The sequence below is a fragment of the Monodelphis domestica genome, chromosome 6 (assembly GCF_027887165.1).
Source record: "Monodelphis domestica isolate mMonDom1 chromosome 6, mMonDom1.pri, whole genome shotgun sequence".
Taxonomy (NCBI): domain Eukaryota; kingdom Metazoa; phylum Chordata; class Mammalia; order Didelphimorphia; family Didelphidae; genus Monodelphis; species Monodelphis domestica.
The window spans coordinates 141,429,392-141,452,437 of NC_077232.1; the positions used below are offsets into that span (position 1 = coordinate 141,429,392).

At 36.9% G+C, this 23,046-nt stretch overlaps 1 protein-coding gene across 2 annotated transcripts in view; it reads left to right on the forward strand.

Annotated features, from left to right (window-relative positions):
- KIT (KIT proto-oncogene, receptor tyrosine kinase) overlaps positions 1–20,064 on the forward strand; it is a 95,864-nt gene extending 75,800 nt beyond the window's left edge. The window contains exons 8-21 of one of the 2 annotated variants that reach the window (XM_056802625.1): positions 2,420–2,534; positions 4,067–4,260; positions 6,779–6,885; positions 6,994–7,120; positions 7,961–8,065; positions 8,148–8,258; positions 9,306–9,456; positions 11,637–11,725; positions 12,553–12,680; positions 13,832–13,954; positions 14,961–15,072; positions 15,189–15,288; positions 15,691–15,796; positions 17,656–20,064. In XM_056802625.1, coding sequence (XP_056658603.1) covers positions 2,420–2,534; positions 4,067–4,260; positions 6,779–6,885; positions 6,994–7,120; positions 7,961–8,065; positions 8,148–8,258; positions 9,306–9,456; positions 11,637–11,725; positions 12,553–12,680; positions 13,832–13,954; positions 14,961–15,072; positions 15,189–15,288; positions 15,691–15,796; positions 17,656–17,781 — 1,694 coding nt within the window. In that variant the 3' untranslated portion in view covers positions 17,782–20,064. The remainder of the gene's footprint in view (positions 1–2,419; positions 2,535–4,066; positions 4,261–6,778; positions 6,886–6,993; positions 7,121–7,960; positions 8,066–8,147; positions 8,259–9,305; positions 9,457–11,636; positions 11,726–12,552; positions 12,681–13,831; positions 13,955–14,960; positions 15,073–15,188; positions 15,289–15,690; positions 15,797–17,655) is intronic. The other variant, XM_007496449.3, reaches the window with a different exon arrangement.
- The last annotated feature ends 2,982 nt before the right edge of the window (positions 20,065–23,046 follow it).

Below are 23,046 nucleotides of genomic sequence, written 5' to 3' on the forward strand. Positions count from 1 at the left end.
GCCTCCCAATTAATTCTCTTTGATTTGCATTTATCTAATTATTAGTGAATTTGGAGTTGCCTTTCAACAGTTTAGAACTGTTTATTCTATCCTTTGAACCCTTAGCCACTGGAGCTCCAAATTTGATATTAAATATTTTCTTGGTTTTTGGTTTCTGTGTACATTAATCAGAATCTCTTCTTAGTTAACAGGAATGTTTGTAGTATCACCAGTCTTTATATGTACATAATTATATGGTCGTTTTTGTGGTTTAGGGAAGGATTTATCAATAGATATTAGATTTATCGATAGGTAATTAGAGATTAGATTTATCAATAGATAATAGAAGGAATATTGAAAACTGCCTGTCACTGTTGATCAGTGAGTGTTGGTGGTGATGGGGGTCACTTGGTCTTTCGATGCTAAGGAGCCATTTTTATCTCTATATGAAATAATATCAATGAATAAGCAGTTAGGAAATGCCTCCTCTGGGTCAGGAACTGTGCTAGGTGCTGGGAAACAAAAGACAAAAATTGAAATATCCCCAGAGCTACTTAAAACTACCTTGTCTACATCTCCAACTTCGTTTCTTATCCTTGTAAGAATAAAAGTGGCCCTTTGTCCCCCTGAACATTATAGAATATCTAGGAAATCACATCTCATTTGTTCTCAGCAGTCTTTCAAATGTTCATCATGTCTTTAAAAAAGAAATGCATATTTAATGTATTATAGTACATGGAGAGAAGATTTAAAAGTCTGTAGGGAAACTTTAATTTTTGTTTTTTAAGATATACTTAGCTCATTCTGAATATCATGTGAGACATTTTTATACAATAGTTTTTTTCCACCCACAATCCAACCCATTCCCAGTACACTTGTATATCCTAGAGACTAACCATCATGGTGGCCTTTGTTTGAGAACTTCCTCACAGTGATGTTCTTTGGGGACTTGAGTGAATATTGTTCCTCTTGATGAGGCTTAAGACAGACCACCGGCCACATACCACACCACCTGCAGGGAATGGTGTTTTCACCAGGTTCCAGTGTGTTAGCACTATGCCCTAGTTTCAGCTCAATTACATTGTTGGCTGTGATAATTAAATGAAACTTGCCAGATGGATGCACGTATGGTATGATGTGTCTTTGTCTTCTTGCTCTATTTGTGAAACCTGGCATTCAGCACTTGAGTGTGTGTACCTTCTGATTGCTTGAGATTACAATGTGTGTGTGTGTGTGTGTGTGTGTGTGTGTGTGTGTGTGTGTGTGTGTGTGTGTTTCACTTCACCGGCTGCCTACCAGTAGCATCAGGCTTGATGTGCCAAGACATATTGCCTTGGGGAAGGCGTGTTGCTGGAGGAATCCTACAAAAGAAATTATCATTTTCTTGGTGTGTCCACCCTTTGGGGAAATATACTTCCAAAGATTAAAATCTCAATCTTTTTTCCTCTCATTCACACACTTTCCCTCCTTTGACTGTCCAGAATATGCTGTTTGTTTTAATATTGCAATGGCTATCCGTAATGTGTGGAACTGCAATGACATACTGGTCCTCTTTTAGAATAACAGCTTTCAGATTCTAAAATGTACTATTTCTAGCCTTACAAGAAATGGCCAACTTAGTGGATGTAGGAGGGTTCTGTTAAATAGGGAACTTCTACTTATCATCATCATTAGCACTAGTTTGACTAAAAATATTGTTTTAAGATCTATAAAGTGCTTATTTTAATACTGTGGATTAAATTTTGTCATTACTGTTTTATTTTGGATTTATTTGTAGTTTTTTTTTTTTGACTGATGGGGGCAACTTTTATATCTGAAAAACAATAATGTTAGTACAAATATCCATCGAGAGTCCACAAGACATAGTGGATAAAAGAGTAGTCAGGAAGTCTTCGGTTTTTGTTCTTCTTTTACCAAGGGCAAGGTAATACCCTCAGGCAATCCTGTGAAACAAAATTTCCAGTTTATTAGAATTTGCAGATTTGGGGGTGTCATCTAATCCAACTGATACTGGGAAGGAATCTCTGTATTTGGTAAGAGGGTGTATCCATCCTTTTCCTGAGGACCCTAGTGGAAGGGTAGCCCGCCAGGTCCATTATTATAACTTTAGAACTCTAACGATAATGGTTCGTGTTTATATGGTGCTACTTTTTTTACTTCTCTCTCAGTAAATGCTTAATGATACAGTCATCCCCATTGTAGAGGTGAAGAAATTGAGACCCAGAGAGGCATGTATGTGTAATATGTATTCTAGAATAATAATCTATTATTCACATAGCTATAATATATCCTAGCTCTGGTCTTCTGACCCTGTTCTATCATCCACCTAGTTTCTCCTCGTACCTTTCTAGCTCCGAGAATGTATGATAAAAAAGGGGAGGACTTGAGCAAGTGAACATTTGAAGTAGCTTGAATTGTGGCAATTTTTCTTCTCTTGCAGCAAAGCCAGAGATTCTTACTTCTGACAGACTCATGAATGGTCTGCTCCAGTGTGTGGCAGCAGGATTTCCCAAACCTACAATAGATTGGTATTTTTGTCCAGGAACTGAGCAGAGGTGAGATGATTTATTTCTGACATTACTTAAAATTCAAAAGGAATGATTTCTGTTCAGTTGAATTCTGAGTATATTTACCTTAAAAAATTAAAAAAAAACATCCAAACCTTTGGGCTTTCTCCTTTTTATTGGCGTAGCTTTTTGATTGGAGTGGAGGAGGGGGGATAATTGTTATGTTTTCCTTGGTAGATACTAATTTTGCAATTTTGTTTCCAGAAAAATGATTACTGAATGACTTCTCTATTTTGGTGGTTATCTTTTTGGATTTATCATGCAATTTCTAGCCCGCAGGTAGATAAAGCAATTTTCCAGGACACAGAGTAATTAGATTTCCATTTTATACACAGGAGGTACTATGTGAGGGAAATGTGGCTAGAGTGATCATGAGAAAATTACCTCAGAAGTTAATTACCAAGTTGCCAAAAAGTAATGATCATGCAATTACAAGTACATATACAGTATTTCTAAGCTGGGTATTTAAAAGACTCTCCTCAACTTGATTGGCTACACAGTACACTCACCAAGCATATACTGTATGGGGAGTTCCTGTTTGCCTCATTCCACACCTTAAATTGGCTTTTCTTATTATTTGAAGGCTAACAAATGAGTTATTTCTATCTTATTCAATGCTAGTTAGGTTCAAAGAACAGCTGGACATAATTGGAGTCAGAGTAAAAATTATGATTTTTATAAATTAATAAAATAAAAATTTCAGAGTTGAAACGGATGTGGGTATTCTATTAGCTAGTCTAACCATATTATTTTAGGAAACTGAACCTGAGAAAGGTAATGACCCCAAGATAAATAGATCAGCAAATATGAGATCTTTTATATTTGTGTGTGTGTGTGTAGAAATTCTTTATTTTCAAAATACATACAGAATAATTTTAGAATGTTTACTTTTAGATTATTTAGATGAAGTGACCTGGCAGAAGTTTTTTTTTCCTCTGAAGAAATCTATAGTATTTTGAATAAAACTATTTTCACATGGAAGATACCTTTATCGTAAAGTTGTCTCCTGTTGATTTCTTGAGATATCTCTTAATTATGACTCCATACTGTATTTTGAGAGCTTTCTCTTTCTCTTTCTCTTATTCTCATTTCCCTCATTTTCTCACCTGAATATTTTTTCCATGGGCAGTAATGGATGGTTTGGCAATTTTAAGACCCTCACTCGATCATCCCATGAAGGGGGGAAGGAAGGGGTGAGGTGTTACCTTGAGTGATCCCTTTTGAAGCAGTGTTAAAAGTTAGGTCAGACCCCAAGGTGGCCAAACCCATCAGCCTTGAGTATTAAAGACCTAATAAAGAATACTCCTAGCAGATACCCCATGAACAGATCTTCCTCATCACACAATCCCTTTGTGGAATAAATGCTCATTTCAGAATTGCAATTGGAAGAAAGATAGGGAAGAAAGCTTACATGAAGGGATTCTATCACCTAGTAGAGATTAGAACCATTCTTTAAGGAGAGATGGATGCTAGATCTTTTTTTTTTTATGCAGTAAAAACCATTTGTCAATTGTTTCTAGGTGTTCAACATCTGTTCTGCCAGTGGATGTGAAGATAAATTCATCTATGCTATCACCCTTTGGAAAAATAGTGATTGAAAGCACCATTGATTCCAGTGCCTTTAAAAACAATGGCACTGTTGAGTGTAAGGCTTCCAATGATGTTGGCAAGAGTTCAGCCTTTTTTAACTTTGCTATTAAAGGTAACATTAAAGGTATATTTCTTTTTAATGCAATTTAAGGGGATATTTAGTCTCTTCCACCATGTACATCATGATTTAAGCACATTTCATCATATGTTGTTAATTTTTGGTCATATCACACTATGTGATCTGAACAATATTAAAGTTCATTTCCTATCAGTTTTATCTCATTCTGTGTATTTCATCCAACGTTCCATCATGCCATTGGGAATAACTCCAATTGATTTAACATTGCCTATTTTCACTTCTGCACATTGGGAGTTAAATTGTATTTTGTTCCCCTGCCTACCTACATTTTTAGTGGAGGGAGGAGAGACTAGAGAACTGTTGTGTGGTCACCAAATTATTGTCTATCCCAAGTAATAATAGCTATGGAAACACGAATAGCTCCTTAATAATGGTCTGTTCTTTTTCATTTACAACAAACATTTATTGAGTACCTGATGTGTGCAGAGTCCTTTTAGGTGCTGGGAGAGAGATAAAGATGAAAAAAGATACAGGGGGGAAAGATAAGGCCCCTGTTTCCATGGAACTTACATTTTTATAGGAGGATATATGGTGCAAATATGTAAAATAAACGAGGTCACACATGCAAATCCAATGCCATATTAGGAGAAAGGATTGTAACTGACAAGGGGTGGGAGTGATGGGAGAGGATTACACAACAGGCAGTATTTTAGCTCGAGACCTTCCAGCATAAGCAAACTTTCAACAAATAGCAGTGGTTGTGGGAGGACTGATGTGTTCTAAGCACAGGGAAATTGAGACTAGGTAATAGTTCTGTGCATTTTAAGCATTAGATTGTGTCAAAACAGTTCCAATTTTTTTTTCCATCATGTCCCATTTGCCACTTTTAACAAAATATAAAATGAGGTTCGTGCAGTGTCTTTTTCTGTATCTGAAACGACCGGGCATCTCAGGAGTGATAACTAATTAGAAAGGAGACCTGAAAATGTTTTCCATCCCAGTTCCTTGTTTGCTAAGTTGGCAAAGACTAGTGTATCACTTCTCTCCTCCCTGATTTTTTTTTTAAGTTTTCAGTCTTTGAGTAATGAGAGGGAAGTCTTTTATTGTTCTGCATCACTGATTCTTGATCAAAACCTTGAAAAACTTGACTGCAATGAAACATACATTTCTTGATGAAGCCTTAGAGCCCAAACTTCATGCAAGTGTGCTTTCTTTAAAAAAAAACAATAATGTAGAAAAATAATCAAGGGTGTCACTGTCTTCATGCTGGAGTAGTAGGAGAACTTTTCTTTCCCAATTGTTTTGTTTACAGACCTTTTTAAAGTGTAGAAAGGGGAACTTTGGGCAATTACTAACAACAGATTTGGGATGAGTGACTGGTTCTTGATAGAGGAAATCATGAAAACATGCAACTTTATGCTAACTCCAACGGCATCTCCCCATCACCTCCGACATCTTTTTCCTCAACTCTTTTTGACCATTCCATTTCCAACATCTGCCACTCTGAAGCTTTCTCTTCAGGACTCTAACTCTTGCCCTTCCCTGCCTAATAACTTTGTCTCCTAGGATGTAAGGGCCTCTCTAAGACACTCTTTGAATAGGGATTAGATGGAGGCCAATGATGGACAGAATCGGATCTCAGTGTTCTTGTCATTGCTTCCTCCGCACTGGTGTGTGCTTTGTGAGGGGCATTAGCAACCAAATTATCAACTGAGAAAGATGCCCATTAAGTGAGGTGACTCTAGGGCAGAGACTCTTAACCTGGGGCTATGAATTTAAAGGTCCCATGGCTATTCCTTGGGATACCCTGGAATTTCCACATCTTCCCCACCTTGCCACCTACTCATAATGGCCATAAATTATTATTTTCTATAAGGGCCTTCACATTGGTATTTGTTATGTATGGAAGGAAAGTCTGGTTCCATACCAATCTCTTGATAGCCTTTTGACTGTTTACCAGATAAAAGAAGCCTTTTCCTACCCCAAATTATGGCACTAAAAATCTTTAACATCTGGGTCCAATACCCTTTTCCATCCTTGCCCACCATATTGGAGTTACTCCCTCACTGCCATCCTTGTCTTGCCCTTTGTCCTCTCAGCTTTTATTTCAGCTGTCTTCTATACCTTGAATTTGATAGTCACCTCCTCTCTTTCATCTCATCTTGTTGAAGGCCCCCCCTTTTCAAGGACCAACTCTAATGCCACCCCTCCACAGCTACAATATCTGAAAGGGCTCTCAAACTTCATAGTGCTTTGGCTCTACCTTTCTTATTACAGTTAGCTATTGTCTCCTATGGTCTTCCATGGTCTCCAGTTCTTAGTGATTGCCTCCCTCAAGATGGCGGGCGCCTTGAGAGGAAATTCTGTGTTCCGTTTGTCTTTGTCTCCCAGCACCTAGTTTAGTGCCTTGCTCACAGCAATAAATGTTTGTTGAATTGATTGAAGTAGGGCCTGCCAGAGTGAGCTTTAGATCCTGTTGTCACTTGCAGTAATCCATGGGGGAAGAAGAAATTTGATGATTGTTTCTGGGCTGCAATTCCACTGTGTTCTCTCTCCTTTTTAGAACAAATCACCCCGCACACACTATTCACACCTTTACTGATTGGCTTTGTGATAGCAGCGGGACTGATGTGCATCGTCGTAATAATTCTAACCTACAAGTATTTTCAGGTAACTTTTAGCTCTTTCATATTTGGAGGATAATGGTTGAAGTCCTAACTTCCGAGGGGGATGTTTCTCTCTTTGGGTAATGCTTTCCTCTTCTTTCTTCCCCAACAGAAACCCATGTACGAAGTTCAGTGGAAAGTCGTGGAAGAGATAAATGGAAACAACTATGTTTACATAGACCCAACACAACTTCCTTATGATCATAAATGGGAGTTTCCCAGAAACAGGCTGAGTTTTGGTCAGTGAGAAATGGGGGCTTTCCATGTAACCTTTCTGTGGACTCTTAAATATGAATTTGGGGAAATCATTCTAACAACTTCCTTTGTTTTATTCTACCTGAAATCTTGGCTGAGTTTTTTTCCCCCCTCAAATTTTATGACCATAAGAAGAGTGATTTGAAATGAATGTGGTATGGGGGTGGGGTGGGATTGTAAAGAAAATTTCTCTCTCTTCTTTTTTTTCTTTTCTTTTCTTTCTTTCTTTCTTTCTTTCTTTCTTTCTTTCTTTCTTTCTTTCTTTCTTTCTTTCTTTCTTTCTTTCTTTCTTTCTTTCTTTCTTTCTTTCTTTCTTTCTTTCTTTCTTTCTTTCTTTCTTTCTTTCTTTCTTTCTTTCTTTCTTTCTTTCTTTCTTTCTTTCTTTCTTTCTTTCTTTCTTTCTTTCTTTCTTTCTTTCTTCCTTCCTTCCTTCCTTCCTTCCTTCCTTCCTTCCTTCCTTCCTTCCTTCCTTCCTCCCTCCCTCCCCCCCCCTCTCTCTCTTTCTTTCTTTCTTTCTTTCTTTCTTTCTTTCTTTCTTTCTTTCTTTCTTTCTTTCTTTCTTTCTTTCTTTCTTTCTTTCTTTCTTTCTTTCTTTCTTTCTTTCTTTCTTTCTTTCTTTCTTTCTTTCTTTCTTTCTTTCTTTCTTTCTTTCTTTCTTCTCTCTCTTCCTCTATTCCTTTCTCTCTCTTTTTCTTTCTCCCTTCCTTCCTTCCTTCCTTCCTTCCTTGCTTGCTTTCTTTTTTCCTTCCTTCCATCCATCACTTTAAAGACATACATTATGCATCTGAAAGTAAGGGCATCTCCTTTTATTGGGTTTGTTACAGGCAAAACACTTGGTGCAGGAGCTTTTGGGAAAGTGGTTGAGGCTACTGCCTATGGCTTGTTTAAATCGGATGCTGCAATGACTGTCGCTGTGAAGATGTTGAAACGTAAGTGTCCTGGGGACTGGATGAATAGCAGCAACATCCCTCTAAACATGTAACTTGCTAAATAAGATGTTTCTAATTCCAGCAAGTGCCCATTTAACGGAACGAGAAGCTCTAATGTCTGAACTAAAGGTCCTGAGTTACCTCGGTAACCACATGAATATAGTGAATCTTCTTGGAGCATGCACTATTGGAGGTAACCTTTAGAAACTCATTGCCTAATTATGAAAGGGAGGGGAGCTTTGTGACCATAGTATTTGATGACCATTCCTTGTGAGACAATAAACTTAAACTTTTTATCTCATTAAAGAGGTGTTTTTTGCTATGGAGAATTGCAAAATAATCAATTTTTTAAAAGAATTTTACCCTGTTGGGTTTATAAGTAGTTTGGGATAGTCTCTTTATTCTGACACTGAATTCCAGGGTTGGAAAAGACCTTGCACCAGTAGAGTCCAGTCTACACAGTTTAGAAAATACACATTGTCTAGCCAATAAGAACAAACCCTATTTTGGGTGAGTGGACTCTGGACAGATTCATAGAGAAGTGATTACTTTTTTTTTTAAACAGCAAAATGAATTGTTGATAAATACATTTTAATTATAGCTCATTGATTTAGAGCAAAAGCCACATTCGGAAAATTGAAATACCTTTTTTAACCAGAAACAGTGTCCCAGCATTCATTCCTCACTTCCCCATTTCCAGATTTCCATCCTACTTCCTAAAATTCCATAGAACTTGAGTCTTGTCACAGCAGGCTGTTCCACGTGAGTGGCTTTTGTTATTACACCACAGAGGATGTGCCCTTCATCATTTCCATCACATTACTGAGAGAGTGTGACACTCTGCGGTAAACAGAAGTGAATCAAAGGGATTAATGTTGGAAGCCTGTTAATACTATAACATTTGAAAGAAATAACTTCCGCCAGGATGGGAGCAAAACCAACCAGATGCATTGGGCACCAGGCATGAACTTATCCCATAGAAAAGCCCAGGAAAAAAAAGACCCACTTGTTTTATCTGGTGGTGCTCCTGAAAGAGAACTGCTAACGGATGCTATTTTATTTGGAGGGGAGGCACTAAAAGTCACATTGTTGGTAGCTGGAGGTTTGATCCTTCGATTTCCTACTCTGTAACCTGATTGACTTAGTTGAGTATTTGGAGTAAAATCTCACCACCCCCCCCCCCCCCCCCACACACACACACACACACTACTCCCTTCTAATTCTTTCTCTCTGCCCATAGGACCCACATTGGTCATTACAGAATATTGTTGCTATGGTGATCTTTTGAATTTTTTGAGAAGAAAGCGGGATTCATTTATTTGCTCAAAGCATGAAGATCATGCAGAAACAACGCTTTATAAGAACCTTCTGCAGTCAAAGGACTCTTCATGGTAAGGCTGATTTTACATAAAAAGGGAGGAGGAAACATACAGGATCAGTATGTGTGTGTATATATATACACATAATAATACATAACTATGAACACATGTAATACATAAAATACTATAACTATACACACACAATACATATAACACACAATAATACATATAACCATATACACATAATAATATAATCATATGCACACACAATACATACCTACACATATAATAATACATATAATAACATGTACACATATAATGCATATAACTATATGCACACATATATATATAACTATGCATATATAATACATATACCTATATATATCTCATATTTGTGTAATATAAATATATAAATCATATTTTATGTATTATATGCATATTTTATATAATATGAACTTAAAATATGAATAAAAATATTTTATACACATACACATCTATCTTGAGCATTTCCCCCCCTGAATCCTTGGTTATTCTAAATTTTAGACTGTCTAAATGAATTTAAGTTTCCTCTTACACTAGTTTCTTTCCATAATGTCTCTGCTCCCATGAATTTCTTTATCAATAATTTAGGATAGACAAAGGATCTACAATCATGAGATCGTATCAGTTGTCATAATAAATTCCTTAAAATCTTTTGTCAGAACAATAAAAGATTGGGTTTTCTGTCCTGAAAGTGCCTTTCTCTATTCTTTGGCTTTTTTCCCCTCTACTACCCTGAAATTTATGATTTTTTAAATATATATACTTTCCCTTTCTTACTTAGATACTATATAAATACACCTATTTTTCTCACATACCTACCTTGAAAATGACTATGCTACTTGATTTCCCTTTCTATGATACTTAGACCATTCGGGGAGACAGTTCAGAGGTCTATAAATGTCAGTTATGACCCTTAATATCATATAAGACTAGTTCAGTTTGTCCTAGTCATTCCTTTATATTCGTAGTAATGAGCTTCCATCCCTCTTGAGGGAAGTTCCATATGCCTGGCCACCATAATAAACTTCCTTCTTGGCACCTCATATCTTTTTTTCCCTGCCATCATGCCTCTTAATAATTCCACTTAGCACACACATGAAATTTTTCTTGACTTAACCCAGACTGGCTTCAGTTATTCCAGAGGTTCTAGTTGTCTATCCACAGGAATGTGTCAACCTTAATAGTGGTCATGATTTATTTGGATAGTTGTTCCATGAAGTAAGAATCATTCTCCTAATTCTTTGGTAACTTCATTCAGTTTAGTCCAAGACACATTTATTACAACAATAGGCACTCTGTTGATTAAAAAAAAGAAAAACCCAATGAGCTTACTTTCTGTGGTGCCTATTTGTCCAAAGTTTCCCCCTTGGTGTGTTGCTTTCTGCCCCTAATGAACCTTCTTCCAATGTCTGTTGACATTTTATTTGGTTTTTAAGGCATCTAAGAAATGGATACCCCCATAAAATTGCTTCACACTAAAGTTTTTGACATCCAGTATTTCAGTCCATGTGAAATTTCCTTTAACAAAATACAATGATGAGCCCCCAAGAGGCAATAAAAGTAGAGTGAAAACTTAGCTTTTGACCATGTTTCTAGAGTACAAGTTAGTTTGTGTGAAAGGGTGAACATTTGCTAATTTCTGAAACCTGAATTTTTTAAAGTTGAGGGATAGAGAGATTCTAATATGCCAGCTTAATTTTTTTTTTTGCTCCTTTCTAAAGTACTTTGTGCTTTGGGATCCCATATGGGACTGGAAGCACCAGAATATTGTGCAGAAGACTGTTGTCATGGTGTTTCCATGCAAATCAGAAGCAGGAAGTACTAGAAATCTTGAAGAGTCTCCAGCCAAATGTTGCAGATTGAAGAGGTCCAGATGGTTCAGAAAATCATCCAAATTATTGGTGTTTATCTAAACCCAACTCAATTTTTAGGCTCTTCCATCAATATCTGTATGTTAGCAATCTATATTTCCTCATTAGAGTTGATAAACTCCTATTCTTTTTTTCTCCCTCTGATAATGTGGTTTAATCTAACTAGTTTTTTTAAACACATATAATCTAGAAAAGAAATGCCTCTAAGTTTAGCTCTATATTATTGAAAATATATACTGAAACCACCTTCTAAGAAAAAGAAGACCTCAGTCACGCACTCTATGAACCACATGTCTTTTGTAAAGTTAAGAGATGTTAACTCTGCTTTTCTGCACACAGTGATGGTGCTAATGAATATATGGACATGAAACCAGGTGTTTCTTATGTTGTCCCAACCAAAGCTGACAAGAGGAGATCTGCAAGAATAGGTGGGTATAAATATCCAGCAGTTGGAATTTCTTAGGAAGGAGAGCTGGAAAGAATCTTTTGAGAACTTCTACCCTGAACACCCTCATTTTATATTTGAGGAAACTCCAGATCTAAATAAGTTAAATGGCTTGTCCAAGGCCACACAAATAGTTAGGAGGCAGAGAAGGTCTTTTAACCTTAAATCCAGAGTATTTTCTGCCCCACAAGGCATGTCACCAGTCAAAAAACTTGTTGGAAAAGCAGTTTTTATAAACCCCATATGTGCTCTATTGAATTATATCTCTGCCAGGGAATAATCCTCACTGATGATGGGAGTGGGTTAGGAGGGTTATCAAATTTAGGTGAGCCCTGCAAAGGTAGATTAAAGTATCTATGCATATTTCTCTAATAACTTATTTTTCCATGATTTTTAGGGTTATGCCTATCTGTGTTAGCCCAAGATATTGAAAGTGAACTCTCTTCTTAGAGAATATAAATAATACATTGGATTTTTGCGACATTAAAGATATTTATCTTGCTTAAAACTAACAATTAATGAGAATATTTAGAAGGGTTACTCATTGGATCTCCCCACTTACCCTCTCCCCTAAGCAAAATTTTGGGTCCTCAATCTGTAGGCAACTGCTGACTTTTTTGATTCTTACTCTGTCTTCTAACATTCAACATATCAATAGTGAGATTTTTAGGAGGTTAAATAAAATCACCAGGTTTCATTCAAAGAACAGTGTCAAGGTTAGATGGGTCTCCTTTGTTGTCCTTCTCTTGAGTTTTAGCTATTTAGGTTTTGAGGCAATTTTGAAAATTCTTCCACTTTCTAATTGAATAGGGTCATACATAGAGAGAGATGTGACAACTGCCATCATGGATGATGATGAACTGGCTTTGGACATCGAAGACCTATTGAGCTTTTCTTACCAGGTTGCAAAGGGCATGAGTTTCCTTGCTTCTAAGAATGTAAGTGGAAATAAGCAGTCAGTAGCAAAGGCAGACTTTAAACTCAGGTGCTTCTATTTCAATTTTGACAATTTTCCCCCTTGGGCTATGTTAGAGTAGTGCTGGCATATGAAACAATGCATAATAGGAAGATTTGTTTTCTTTTCTTTTTTTTTAACCGTTACCTTCTGTCTTACGAATCAATACTAAATATTGTTTTCTAAGGAGAAGAAAGGTAAGGGCTAGACTATTGGGGTTAAGTGAGTTGCCCAGGGTCACACACCCACCTAACTGCCCCATAATAGAAATTTTAAGTGGAACAGATATTTGACGATTGACATTCTGATCAGGCTTACCCAATAATATATTGAACTTGAAAGAAAATTCTTCCTGGAAATTGTCGAATTTTCACATGTGCCCAGGGACCTCTCTTTGAATTGTATTTGTCAAAACTAGGTATCTATCCTTATTAGGTGTGCCATACTGAGATTATTTGGAAGTCAAAGTTAGTTTAAAGATTAATGGTTGGTTAATGAGAAGATTCAGAATTAAAAGCATCTATAAGTCTATGTCTCTTGGACCCCTAATTTGCATCTCATCATGGAAACAGTCATGTCTAACATATTTTAATTTATAGTTAGGTATGTTTGGGCGTCCTGTCCTAAATCATCATCTGTGACATTTACAATTAGCAGACTAAAATGAGGACTCAAGATGGTTCAAAGAAAGGAATATTTTTCTTAGATCCTCATACTCACCAGATTTTAAAAATTAACGTTACTGACTAAGCTCTTCCTTTAGGATTTTATAACAAACATTTTAAGGATATATAGACCATTTGGTCTTCAGTTTTGATTAAAAAAAAATTTTTAAAGTAACTTGCATTGTGTCTTCCTCTTTTATAAAACTGAATGAGAAAAGCCCTGTTGGAAAAATAGGCACTTATTATTCATTTTGAGGAGAAAATGTTGTCTAGTAATTAGGGATCTTAATGTGAATATCACTCAAGGCATTATCAGTGCAAAGTAAGAAAAATATTAATGATTGGCTTTTGTGTGATACACTTCTTCAACATACGAAAAGAAAGAATTCTTACTTCCTTTGTTGTTAAAGATGTAGGAACTAAAATGCTTGATATTATTTTTTTCCCTCTTCCTCTTTTGACTTAATAGTGTATTCATAGAGACTTGGCAGCCAGAAATATTCTACTTACTCATGGTCGAATAACAAAAATCTGTGATTTTGGCCTGGCCAGAGACATCAAGAATGACTCTAATTATGTGGTCAAAGGAAATGTGAGTATATGACCTCTTTTTGAGAGCCAGTTGAAATACTTAAGATTATCAGGTGATAACAAAAAGTTTTGGGGAAATGAATCCTTCTGGGGTCTATTGTACTATTTAGCAGTCAAAATAAGTAGTTTTGCATGGTATGGTGAGCATTACTAGAACTAACATTCCGATAATAGAATTCCTAATGCTAATTGTGTAATTATGGGGCTCATGAAGGAAACAGAAATAGGCTTAATTTTCATTGTAGACCAAGAATAGCAAAGAATTTGATTTTGCTGGAGTGTAACAAATATCGACCTGAAGGTCACCATGGGAGATGCTTTTTCCTTTTGAGTTGAAAATGTGGAAGATAATCCCCAAATCCAGAATATGATAATGATAGAATTTTAGAGATCCTATTTTAATCAAAAAAGAAATGATGTTAATAGTTGCAGAGCACACATGTCAAAGCACTTTCATGTCGGTGCTTTCATAATCTCAATAGACTCCTGAAGTACAGGTGAGTTAAAATGAGTGTTAGGAATGTTTTGGAAGATTTGACATTATTCTAAGAGGAAGAGCTTGGTAGGATTCAGGACCAAACCTGTCTTCTCTTCTCCCTTCCTCCTACTGTTTGCAGCTGTAACAGTCATTTTCAGCTCTTTTTGGGGGAGTTTTTCTTCCTTCCTTCCTTCCTTCCTTCCTTCCTTCCTTCCTTCCGTTCTTTCTTCCCCAATCCCCCTCCTGTAGCCAACACATTGGGTTTTAAGTGTGTCATTGATCAAGACCTATTTCCATATTATTGATATTTGCACTAGGGTGATCATTTAGTGTCTGAATATTGGGGGGAGGGATTCTTTTTTTTTTTAAACCCGTACCTTCTGTCTTAGAATTAGTTCTAAGGCAGAAGAATGGTAAGGGCTAGGTAATTGGGGGTTAAGTGACTTGCCCAGGGTCATACAGGTAGAAAGTGTCTGAGGCTTGGGGGGAGTTTCTGAAAGAATTATCCTTGTTGTTCTCCCTCCCATAGGCCCGACTACCTGTGAAATGGATGGCACCTGAAAGTATTTTCAACTGTGTTTACACTTTTGAAAGTGACGTCTGGTCCTATGGCATCTTTCTGTGGGAGCTCTTCTCTCTAGGTAATCCCATTGAATCGACTTGTCATGTTTTTGTTTGTCCTTATCATGTTATCAACCTGTCAGATGAATTCTTACTTGGGTCATGTTGTACTTTATTTTTCGTGTTTGTACTTTAGGAAGTAGTCCATACCCTGGAATGCCTGTTGATTCCAAGTTCTACAAGATGATTAAAGAAGGCTTCCGAATGCTCAGTCCGGAATGCGCACCTCCTGAAATGTGAGACTCTTGGTCGTCATCCTGGCTCTTTAACCAGGGAAAATATAGCGGGGAGGTTTTGGGATTGCGCACGCCTTACCCAGGGTACCCAGTTCCATGTTATTACAGTTGGCCAAATACCATTTGTTGCCCATTTTCCAAAGATGAGACAAGTTCCTTAGACATACAAAATGTAGAGCATGTCTAACTTTAGATGGACAGGATCTAATTTGTTTTACTTTTTAAATTAGCATACTAATAAGTCCATCAATTATTATTAATTATTTTAATTATTACTATTATTATTAATCATCTTACATGGCAGACATGCATAGGGGTAAACTCAGGGGGATGTACCAAGAGGAGGGATGTGTTACACACATCTGAAGATGAATTTGAGTTGCTTATTCGATGTCTCTGCAGGTATGACATCATGAAGAGCTGCTGGAACGCGGATCCTTTGCAGAGACCCACCTTCAAGCAAATTGTACAACTCATTGAGCAGCAGCTCTTGGATAGTACTAACCATGTGAGTATATTCTGACCAATCACCCAGTTCTTATTTTTTCTCCTTTGTCTAAGATATTATCCACTCAGACTTTAGGCTTGAAGCCATGGATTGTTCTTCCTTCTTAATTATTATTATTATATTATAATATGTTAATTTTATACTATTTTATTGTGTTACTAATTCTATTAATATATATCATGATATATAATATTAACAAAAATTATGTCATAGAAATATTAGCCCTGAAAGGGACCTAGAAATCCTTGAGCCCAATTTCCTTATTTTATAGCTCTAGAAACTGAGGCCCAGAACTCAAAGCCACAGCCACTGCATAAATAAATGGTAGACAGACAAGTCCCAGGTTTTCTAAGACCTAACTGAATGCCTTGTAAGTTTTTGAGTAATGAGATTGTCCTGGCCCTTGGAAAAATGTAAAAAGATTCTATGTAAAACTTTTACTTTAAGACTGAAGTTCTTTTTTTTTTAATTAAATTTTATTACTTTTTAAAATTAATATGGAGAAACCATTTTTTACTTTTCTGGGACAGTTTTCAATTTAATTTCTCTCCTACCTTTCTTCAAGGTGGCCTAAATCAGAAACTCGTCTTCACCAATAGGAGGTATTTTGTCATGGAAGTTTCCATGCACTAGTGAAATCTTAGGTCCTACCTTCCCTTCCCATCTTTGTCATTTCAAACAACCAAGCCAGGTTTTTGCATCTAGGCTGCTCTTAAGAGGTTAATTTCTGGATTGTGAAGTTTGCAGAATTTTTATATAGATTTTTGTTTATTTTCCCCAAAAAATTCATCTATCAGAAGATTCAGGCTTGAAACATCCACACACAGGCCCCCTTCCCCCCCTTTTTTTTTTGCCCTGGGGTTCCTAATAATTCAAGAAACATAAGGAAGCTCTTGAAGGTTGGCTGAAAGTATTACAGTAACTTTTCCTGAGATAATTGAATGTTTAAATTCTTTTATTTCATGAGGTATTTTTCTAGTGTGGTACCTTCATTTTATCTTATGGATTCAGCTTCATTTCCTTTGTATTTGTGTGTGTGTGTGTGTGTGTGTTCAGCTTGGAAAGGTTTGTGGAAAACAATTGCTCTACCATCTTGTTGATCATGTGACATGAAGAAAAACAGTGGCTCTACCAACTTGGTGATTATGTGATCTCAAAGCAATGGCTTCTTCCATCTTGGTGATCATGTGACCTCAACTTGTTACTGACCATTATATATTGGCTCAAAAACCTTTAAGCTTTTCTCAAAAAATTTACAATATTTTTATTTTTACATTCATGATCAACTCTTTAAAACCAAAAGATGACATCATGTTTTGTTTTCTTTTTTAATCTTGAGATGATTTATGCTTTGATAACCTTTATAATACAGGCATCAGAGATTTCTGAACTTGAAGTTTAAAAGCCCTAGGTTCAGATACCATCCCTGGCTCTCATGGTGTAATGTTAGAGAAATTATGACACCCCTTTGAATTTAAGGAACAACTCTAGAATTGATTTAGGCATAGGCAGGTTTCCCACATCAAGAGTCCTGTCCTGTCCTGGGTTCTCCCCTCTCCCCCTACACACACACTGACATAATCAGGATCTATAGAAACTTAGGACCAAGATGTTTTGGGGTTTTGTTTGGTTTTGTTTTTTCATTTTTTTCAAGATGTATTTTAAAAAGAATTCCCCCAAGATGTATTTTTCCCTTTTTCCTGATATATTTAAATTTCTGTGGTGTATATTTATTTTCAAAAAAAATTTTCCCAAGATTTTTTTATAATTTTTTTTTTACAGTCCCAGATAACTAGGCCTATCAGTTGTGTATCTAGGATCCTAATGATTTTGTTTGCGTTGGCTTTTGCTCTCCTTAGGTTTACTCCAATATTACAACCAGCAGCCCCAACCAAGAGAGTCCTGTTGACCATTCTGTGAGGATCAATTCCGTAGGCAGCAGCGCATCATCCACTCAACCTCTGCTTGTACATGAAGATGCCTGAAGTAGATGGTGTCTGGCCTAGAGGAGTTTTGGCCTATTCTGCTGGTTTCTGTGACTTTCTTTTGTTCATCTACTTGCCAGCCACTCTAGCCCAGTGGGTGTGTTGTTATAATTCTGTCCCCTGTGAATACACCATCATAGCTTGAATGGACTCACTTATCCCAGATACAGGGGTGGAAGCTTTTCATCTTCTCAGTAAGGAGTTAACTCGGGGAAAACCGATAGAAGGCCTGACTCCTAGGAGAGGAACGTTGAATGGCATCCCCTTCTAGGTCTGGCCCACAAAGAAGGTTGCTACTTGATTTTTAGTTTTAATTTTCTTTGTTAGATAATAAATAGACATATTTGATCACGTTTGGCCTTTTTAGTCACATTTGCAGTTGGGATATAAGAGTGGTGTCCCTCGTTGGAGGTGTCCCTCGTTGGAGGTGTCCCCCTTTCTCTGCTCCTCAGAGACATCACAGCCCATTGTTTCTGTTCAAAATATGTCAGGTTATATAAGAAGAGGAGACAGGAAAGGAGGGAGGGCAGGAAAACTATACTAAAGTAATTCTCCCTAACTCCTACTTGCTGGTACAGAAACGAGATTTTTCAAGTTGGGGAAGTTCATGGGCCCTGGGATAAGCGGTTGCAAACTTCCCATGTAAGACAAGAAGAAAGGCGTCCCATGCACATCAGAAGATTTCTCTTGTGTCCTCAGAGCCTGTTTCAGTGGTGCCAGCTTAGACAAGGTGGATCAACTGTGTGTGGGTCTGGCTAGCATTTATATGGGTTCCTAAAGATGTTGCCTGTATATATTAGGGGGAGAATTTCACACACTCACTTTCATGTCCAACCCTGGAGCCCTCCCTAAGGGATAGGGCTCTCTGTTATAGAGTAGAAACCATATAAACAGTTAGTTGTCATCTTTTTTTTTCTTTTTCTAAAAGGAAAAAAGCACAGTCCTATGAGTCTCTTTTTAAAAACCTGTTGACTTGCTGTACAGATTTCCCATAAATAGCCTGCGAATCCTAGAATGGCCTTGTAACTGATGCATTGGCCGCCATTTGCAATATCTACTTTGCCCACCTCTATTGCATGATGTCTGCGGGCATGAGAAAGCGAGCTATTTCATAAGGATCCTTAATGTAGCAGGAAAACAAATTTAGATTCAGCCTCATTTACAGGCATGCCCTGGACCTCGGGCCAGTATATATTATATATAAAGATGTATGTGTGTATGTGTATGTATAGATAATCTATTTTGAGGATAACCCAGCCCTGAGTCCAAGATGGTACTCAGGTGTTTCCCCAAAGCAGCCTTTGCTTCCCTCCAAAGTACTGCCTTTGCTCTTGCTTCATCCATCTGTTCACAATGGATTACCCAAAGCAGGGAGAGAAGAGAACCTAAAGTACCCATTTACAATCCGCATTCACTTGAGACGCCCTATCATTGATATACCCAACCTACCGTAGCAGTCTTGGAGGCCTTGGCCTCCTTTTCTGCTCTGGGTCCCACTGAACTGGTGAGAATTGTATTTACATTTTACCATTTCATCTCTAGCATGGTTATTGGATTTTTCTATAGTGCCCAGTTCTAGAAACTCCATACTTGTCCAGATAAAATAGCTATTAAATGAATATATAACAGGTTTTAAGCGAGAATTCCCATTGGTCTCCATTGTATTCCTTCTCCTTCTCAGACCCCATGCCTTTGATTACACTTATTGGCAGATCTCTGGTCACTGAGAGGAAAATAACCATTTGCACTGGACTTGTCCATGCTGTTTCTAAAAGCTGGCAAGTTCTTTGGGGGTGATTGTTATGCAGACAGATAGTCTTGGACCTTATTTTCATCATCAGAACCTTCCTATAGCATTGGCTTTTATTATATTAGTTATGGTAGAAAAAAACAGTTGCTTATTGTAGATATCTAGGTACTTCAGGGACACTTCTTTGAAAGTTTTGTCTCGGATATCCACAAAAGGTTATATTTTTATAATTTTTTTTTAATTTTTAAATAAAATGTTACTTTGCAGTGGCTGGATGTTTAAAATTGTTTTGTGGTGTTTTATGTAAATATTGAGATGTAGCAATAATGTCTTTTGAATATTCCCAAATCCTTAAGTCCTTGAAAATATTTTTTTATATATATATAAAATACAGTAACTTTATGTATAAATATGTAAGTGGTGCAAGTTTAAAAGGATATTGTTCTATGTTTTTGTTTTTGTTTTGTTTTGGTTATGTTGCCCAATTGTTGACAGTTCAGAAGAATTCTAATAAAAATATGTAAATATACAAATCAGTAAACTCTGCTTTTTAAAAAATTTTAATTTAATTTTTTTGGTTACCTGTATATTTTCAACACAATCAAAGAATTAAGAGGCCAGAAAAGGTTACCGAGATGCCCACATACACTGTAATTATGTAACTGAGGATGTCATAAAAAGCCTAAAATCTCAAAGCTGGCAAAAACTTTGGAGGTCATCTTGTCTGAACTAGACTAGACCATGAATTCCTTTGATATTATCCTCAAGAAATGATCAGGCAGCATTTGCATTATAGTGAGGCAGATGCCTACTGCCACTTTCCATTGTAGCCTGTTCCATTTTTGGACAGTGAGAGTTTTTCCTTCCATTTAGCTAAAATTTGTCACTCTGCCAGTTCTCCCCATTGTTCCTATCCTACCCAGTGGGGCTAAGCACAACCTTCTACCTGATAGCCTTTCAGATAGTTTGAAGGCAGATGACCCAAACCCAGCTAAGCTTTCTCCAAGCTAGGCATCCTTCCCCTTTTCCTTCACATGTTTCTCCTATGAAATGAGAATGGAAAGCAATGTTTCTCAAAGTGTACTCTTTGGAACCCTGGGAGTCACAACACTTTCCATCATAATACTAAGAACGTCACTTGCCTATTAAAGTACTTCTCCATTTTCTAACTATATCTCTGTTAGGCCAGACTTTCTTCATATACTTTAGCCAAGACAATATCCCAACGGATTGGATGCAGAAAGAAATGCCAGAATCCAGCTGCTTTCTATTAGGCCAGATATTAAAAAGATTTCTCCAAATACCTAAAACAATTGCCTCTTACCCGCTAATTTTTTGTTACTAAAACAGGTTATTCATAAAAATAGATTGTTAGCATGTCATGGGATTATTTTTTTTTAATGAGTAATTTTAAATTTTGTGAGTTCATTTCTGAGATGGTAAATAAACACAAACAAAAGCTCTTTGGTATTCTCAATTTTTAAGAGTTGTAAAGGGGTTTGATGACAAGTTTGAGAAGGATCTTACTTGAAATCATTGGATAATCTCTAGGTTGCCAATGTCTTCCTGTCCTTCCTAAATAAGAAGGATGCTGATGGCACTCTCATTGATACCAATATCCTTAACCAGAGAGGACCTGTTCATGGGCTGTAAGGAGAATTTGTCTGCGAAATTACCATAGCCATGTAAAAATAAACTCAATCCAAGACTTCAATCCCCAGAAATCCTTGTTCCACTTCCCCAGAATGCCCTCTAATCTCACTGAATTCTCACCTGGGCAGAGAGCAAGATGGGATATTTAAACCTGGTTGTGAATAGGCTTGCCTCTTTTTTTATACTTCCACTTCGGAGCACACACGGCTCTCCACCTAGCAGGCAAGATGTGAGTGGTTGTGTCTAGGCCTCTCTGGCCTAGACACGTGCTTTTCTTACTTGTATATTCTTAGGTTCTCTATCTTAAACCTCTAAAAAGAAATAATACTCCTTGCAGAGAGAAACTAATTTCTACCTGCCTCAGTCTCCCCTAAATTTTAATCTTTACAGTCATCAAGTTGAAATGAAGATTCCCTATTAGTGATCTCAGAATACAGAAACCTTCCATGGAGTAGCTGAGTGAAAGCTGACTTGATCTTGATTTTCAGTACAAATGGCGACCATGAAGGCATGAGAGGTTCTGACTTTTAGGGCTGACATAAAAGTGCTAATGACATTAACATGGGGATAGATAGTGACTTGTGGTGGCCAAACCAAGTCCTTGTAGAGATCTGTTAATCTCCTTTTCATGGCTTCCATCCTTCCTGTTCCTTTTTCCTAGCATTCACCAAGCACTGGTTGTTCCCTCATTCATAGGGAAGAATGATCTGGGTTTAGACTTTGAAAACATTTGTTTTTATTATACTTTATATTTCCCTCACTTATAGGGACAATGATCTGGGTTTAGACTTTGGAAATATTTGTTTTTATTATACTTATTTTTCCCTCACATATAGGGACAAAAGGGTTTAGACTTTGAAAACATTTGTTTTTATTGTACTTATTTTTTCCCTCACATATAGGGACAATGATCTGGGTTTAGACTTTGGAAATATTTGTTTTTATTATACTTATTTTTCCCTCACTTATAGGGACAATGATCTGGGTTTAGACCTTGGAAATATTTGTTTTTATTATACTTATTTTCCCCTCACTTATAGGAACAATGATCTGGGTTTAGACTTTGAAAACATTTGTTTTTATTATACTTATTTTTTCCCTCACATATAGGGACAATGATCTGGATTTAGACTTTGGAAATATTTATTTTTTTAATTTCTATTTATTTGGGTGGGGGTTGGCCTAGGAAGATGATAGAGTACCAGCTAGCTCAGGGATGGTGGGTCCAGGTGATTTGAAATAAATAAATGAAAAACAGTTGATCTAGTCCAACCTCCTTATCTTTCAGAAGAGGGAACAGGTGAGTTTCTTTGTCATTAAATAAGTAGCAAGTAGGGTTAGGTTTCGGGGTCAGGCCCCAGAGTTTTATGGCAGTTTTCCATGAGCAAGAAAATTATTCAAAAAGCTGGATATTTGGAATATGGTGGGGTAAGTTTCTACCATTGGTTCTTTGGTGACTTGAAAATTATATTTTTCCTTTTAACATTAATATTTTCATTCTCTTCTCTGTTGATTCATCTTACCATTTAAATGTATTAAGTCTTCCAATTAGCCTAGAGTTTCAGGCTGTTATGGCTGTTATTTCCTCACTATTTTGTGGCTATGACATCCTGTGACTAACTTATTCTCCAAGCAATTGGAGTTGATGTGTTTGAATATTTTCTGCAAAACTCCAACTATGAGTCTTACTTAACCTTGTCAGTCCTGTTATGAACTTGTTAAACACATAAAGTACCAGTAATTACTAACTTATTTTTATTGGTCTGGAAAGTGTTAAAGGAATAGATAGGGTGAGTGTGAATGCTGATACCAGCTAGGGGGTGAGGGAGGAAATCTCTTGTTTCTCAATATCTCACCTCCCC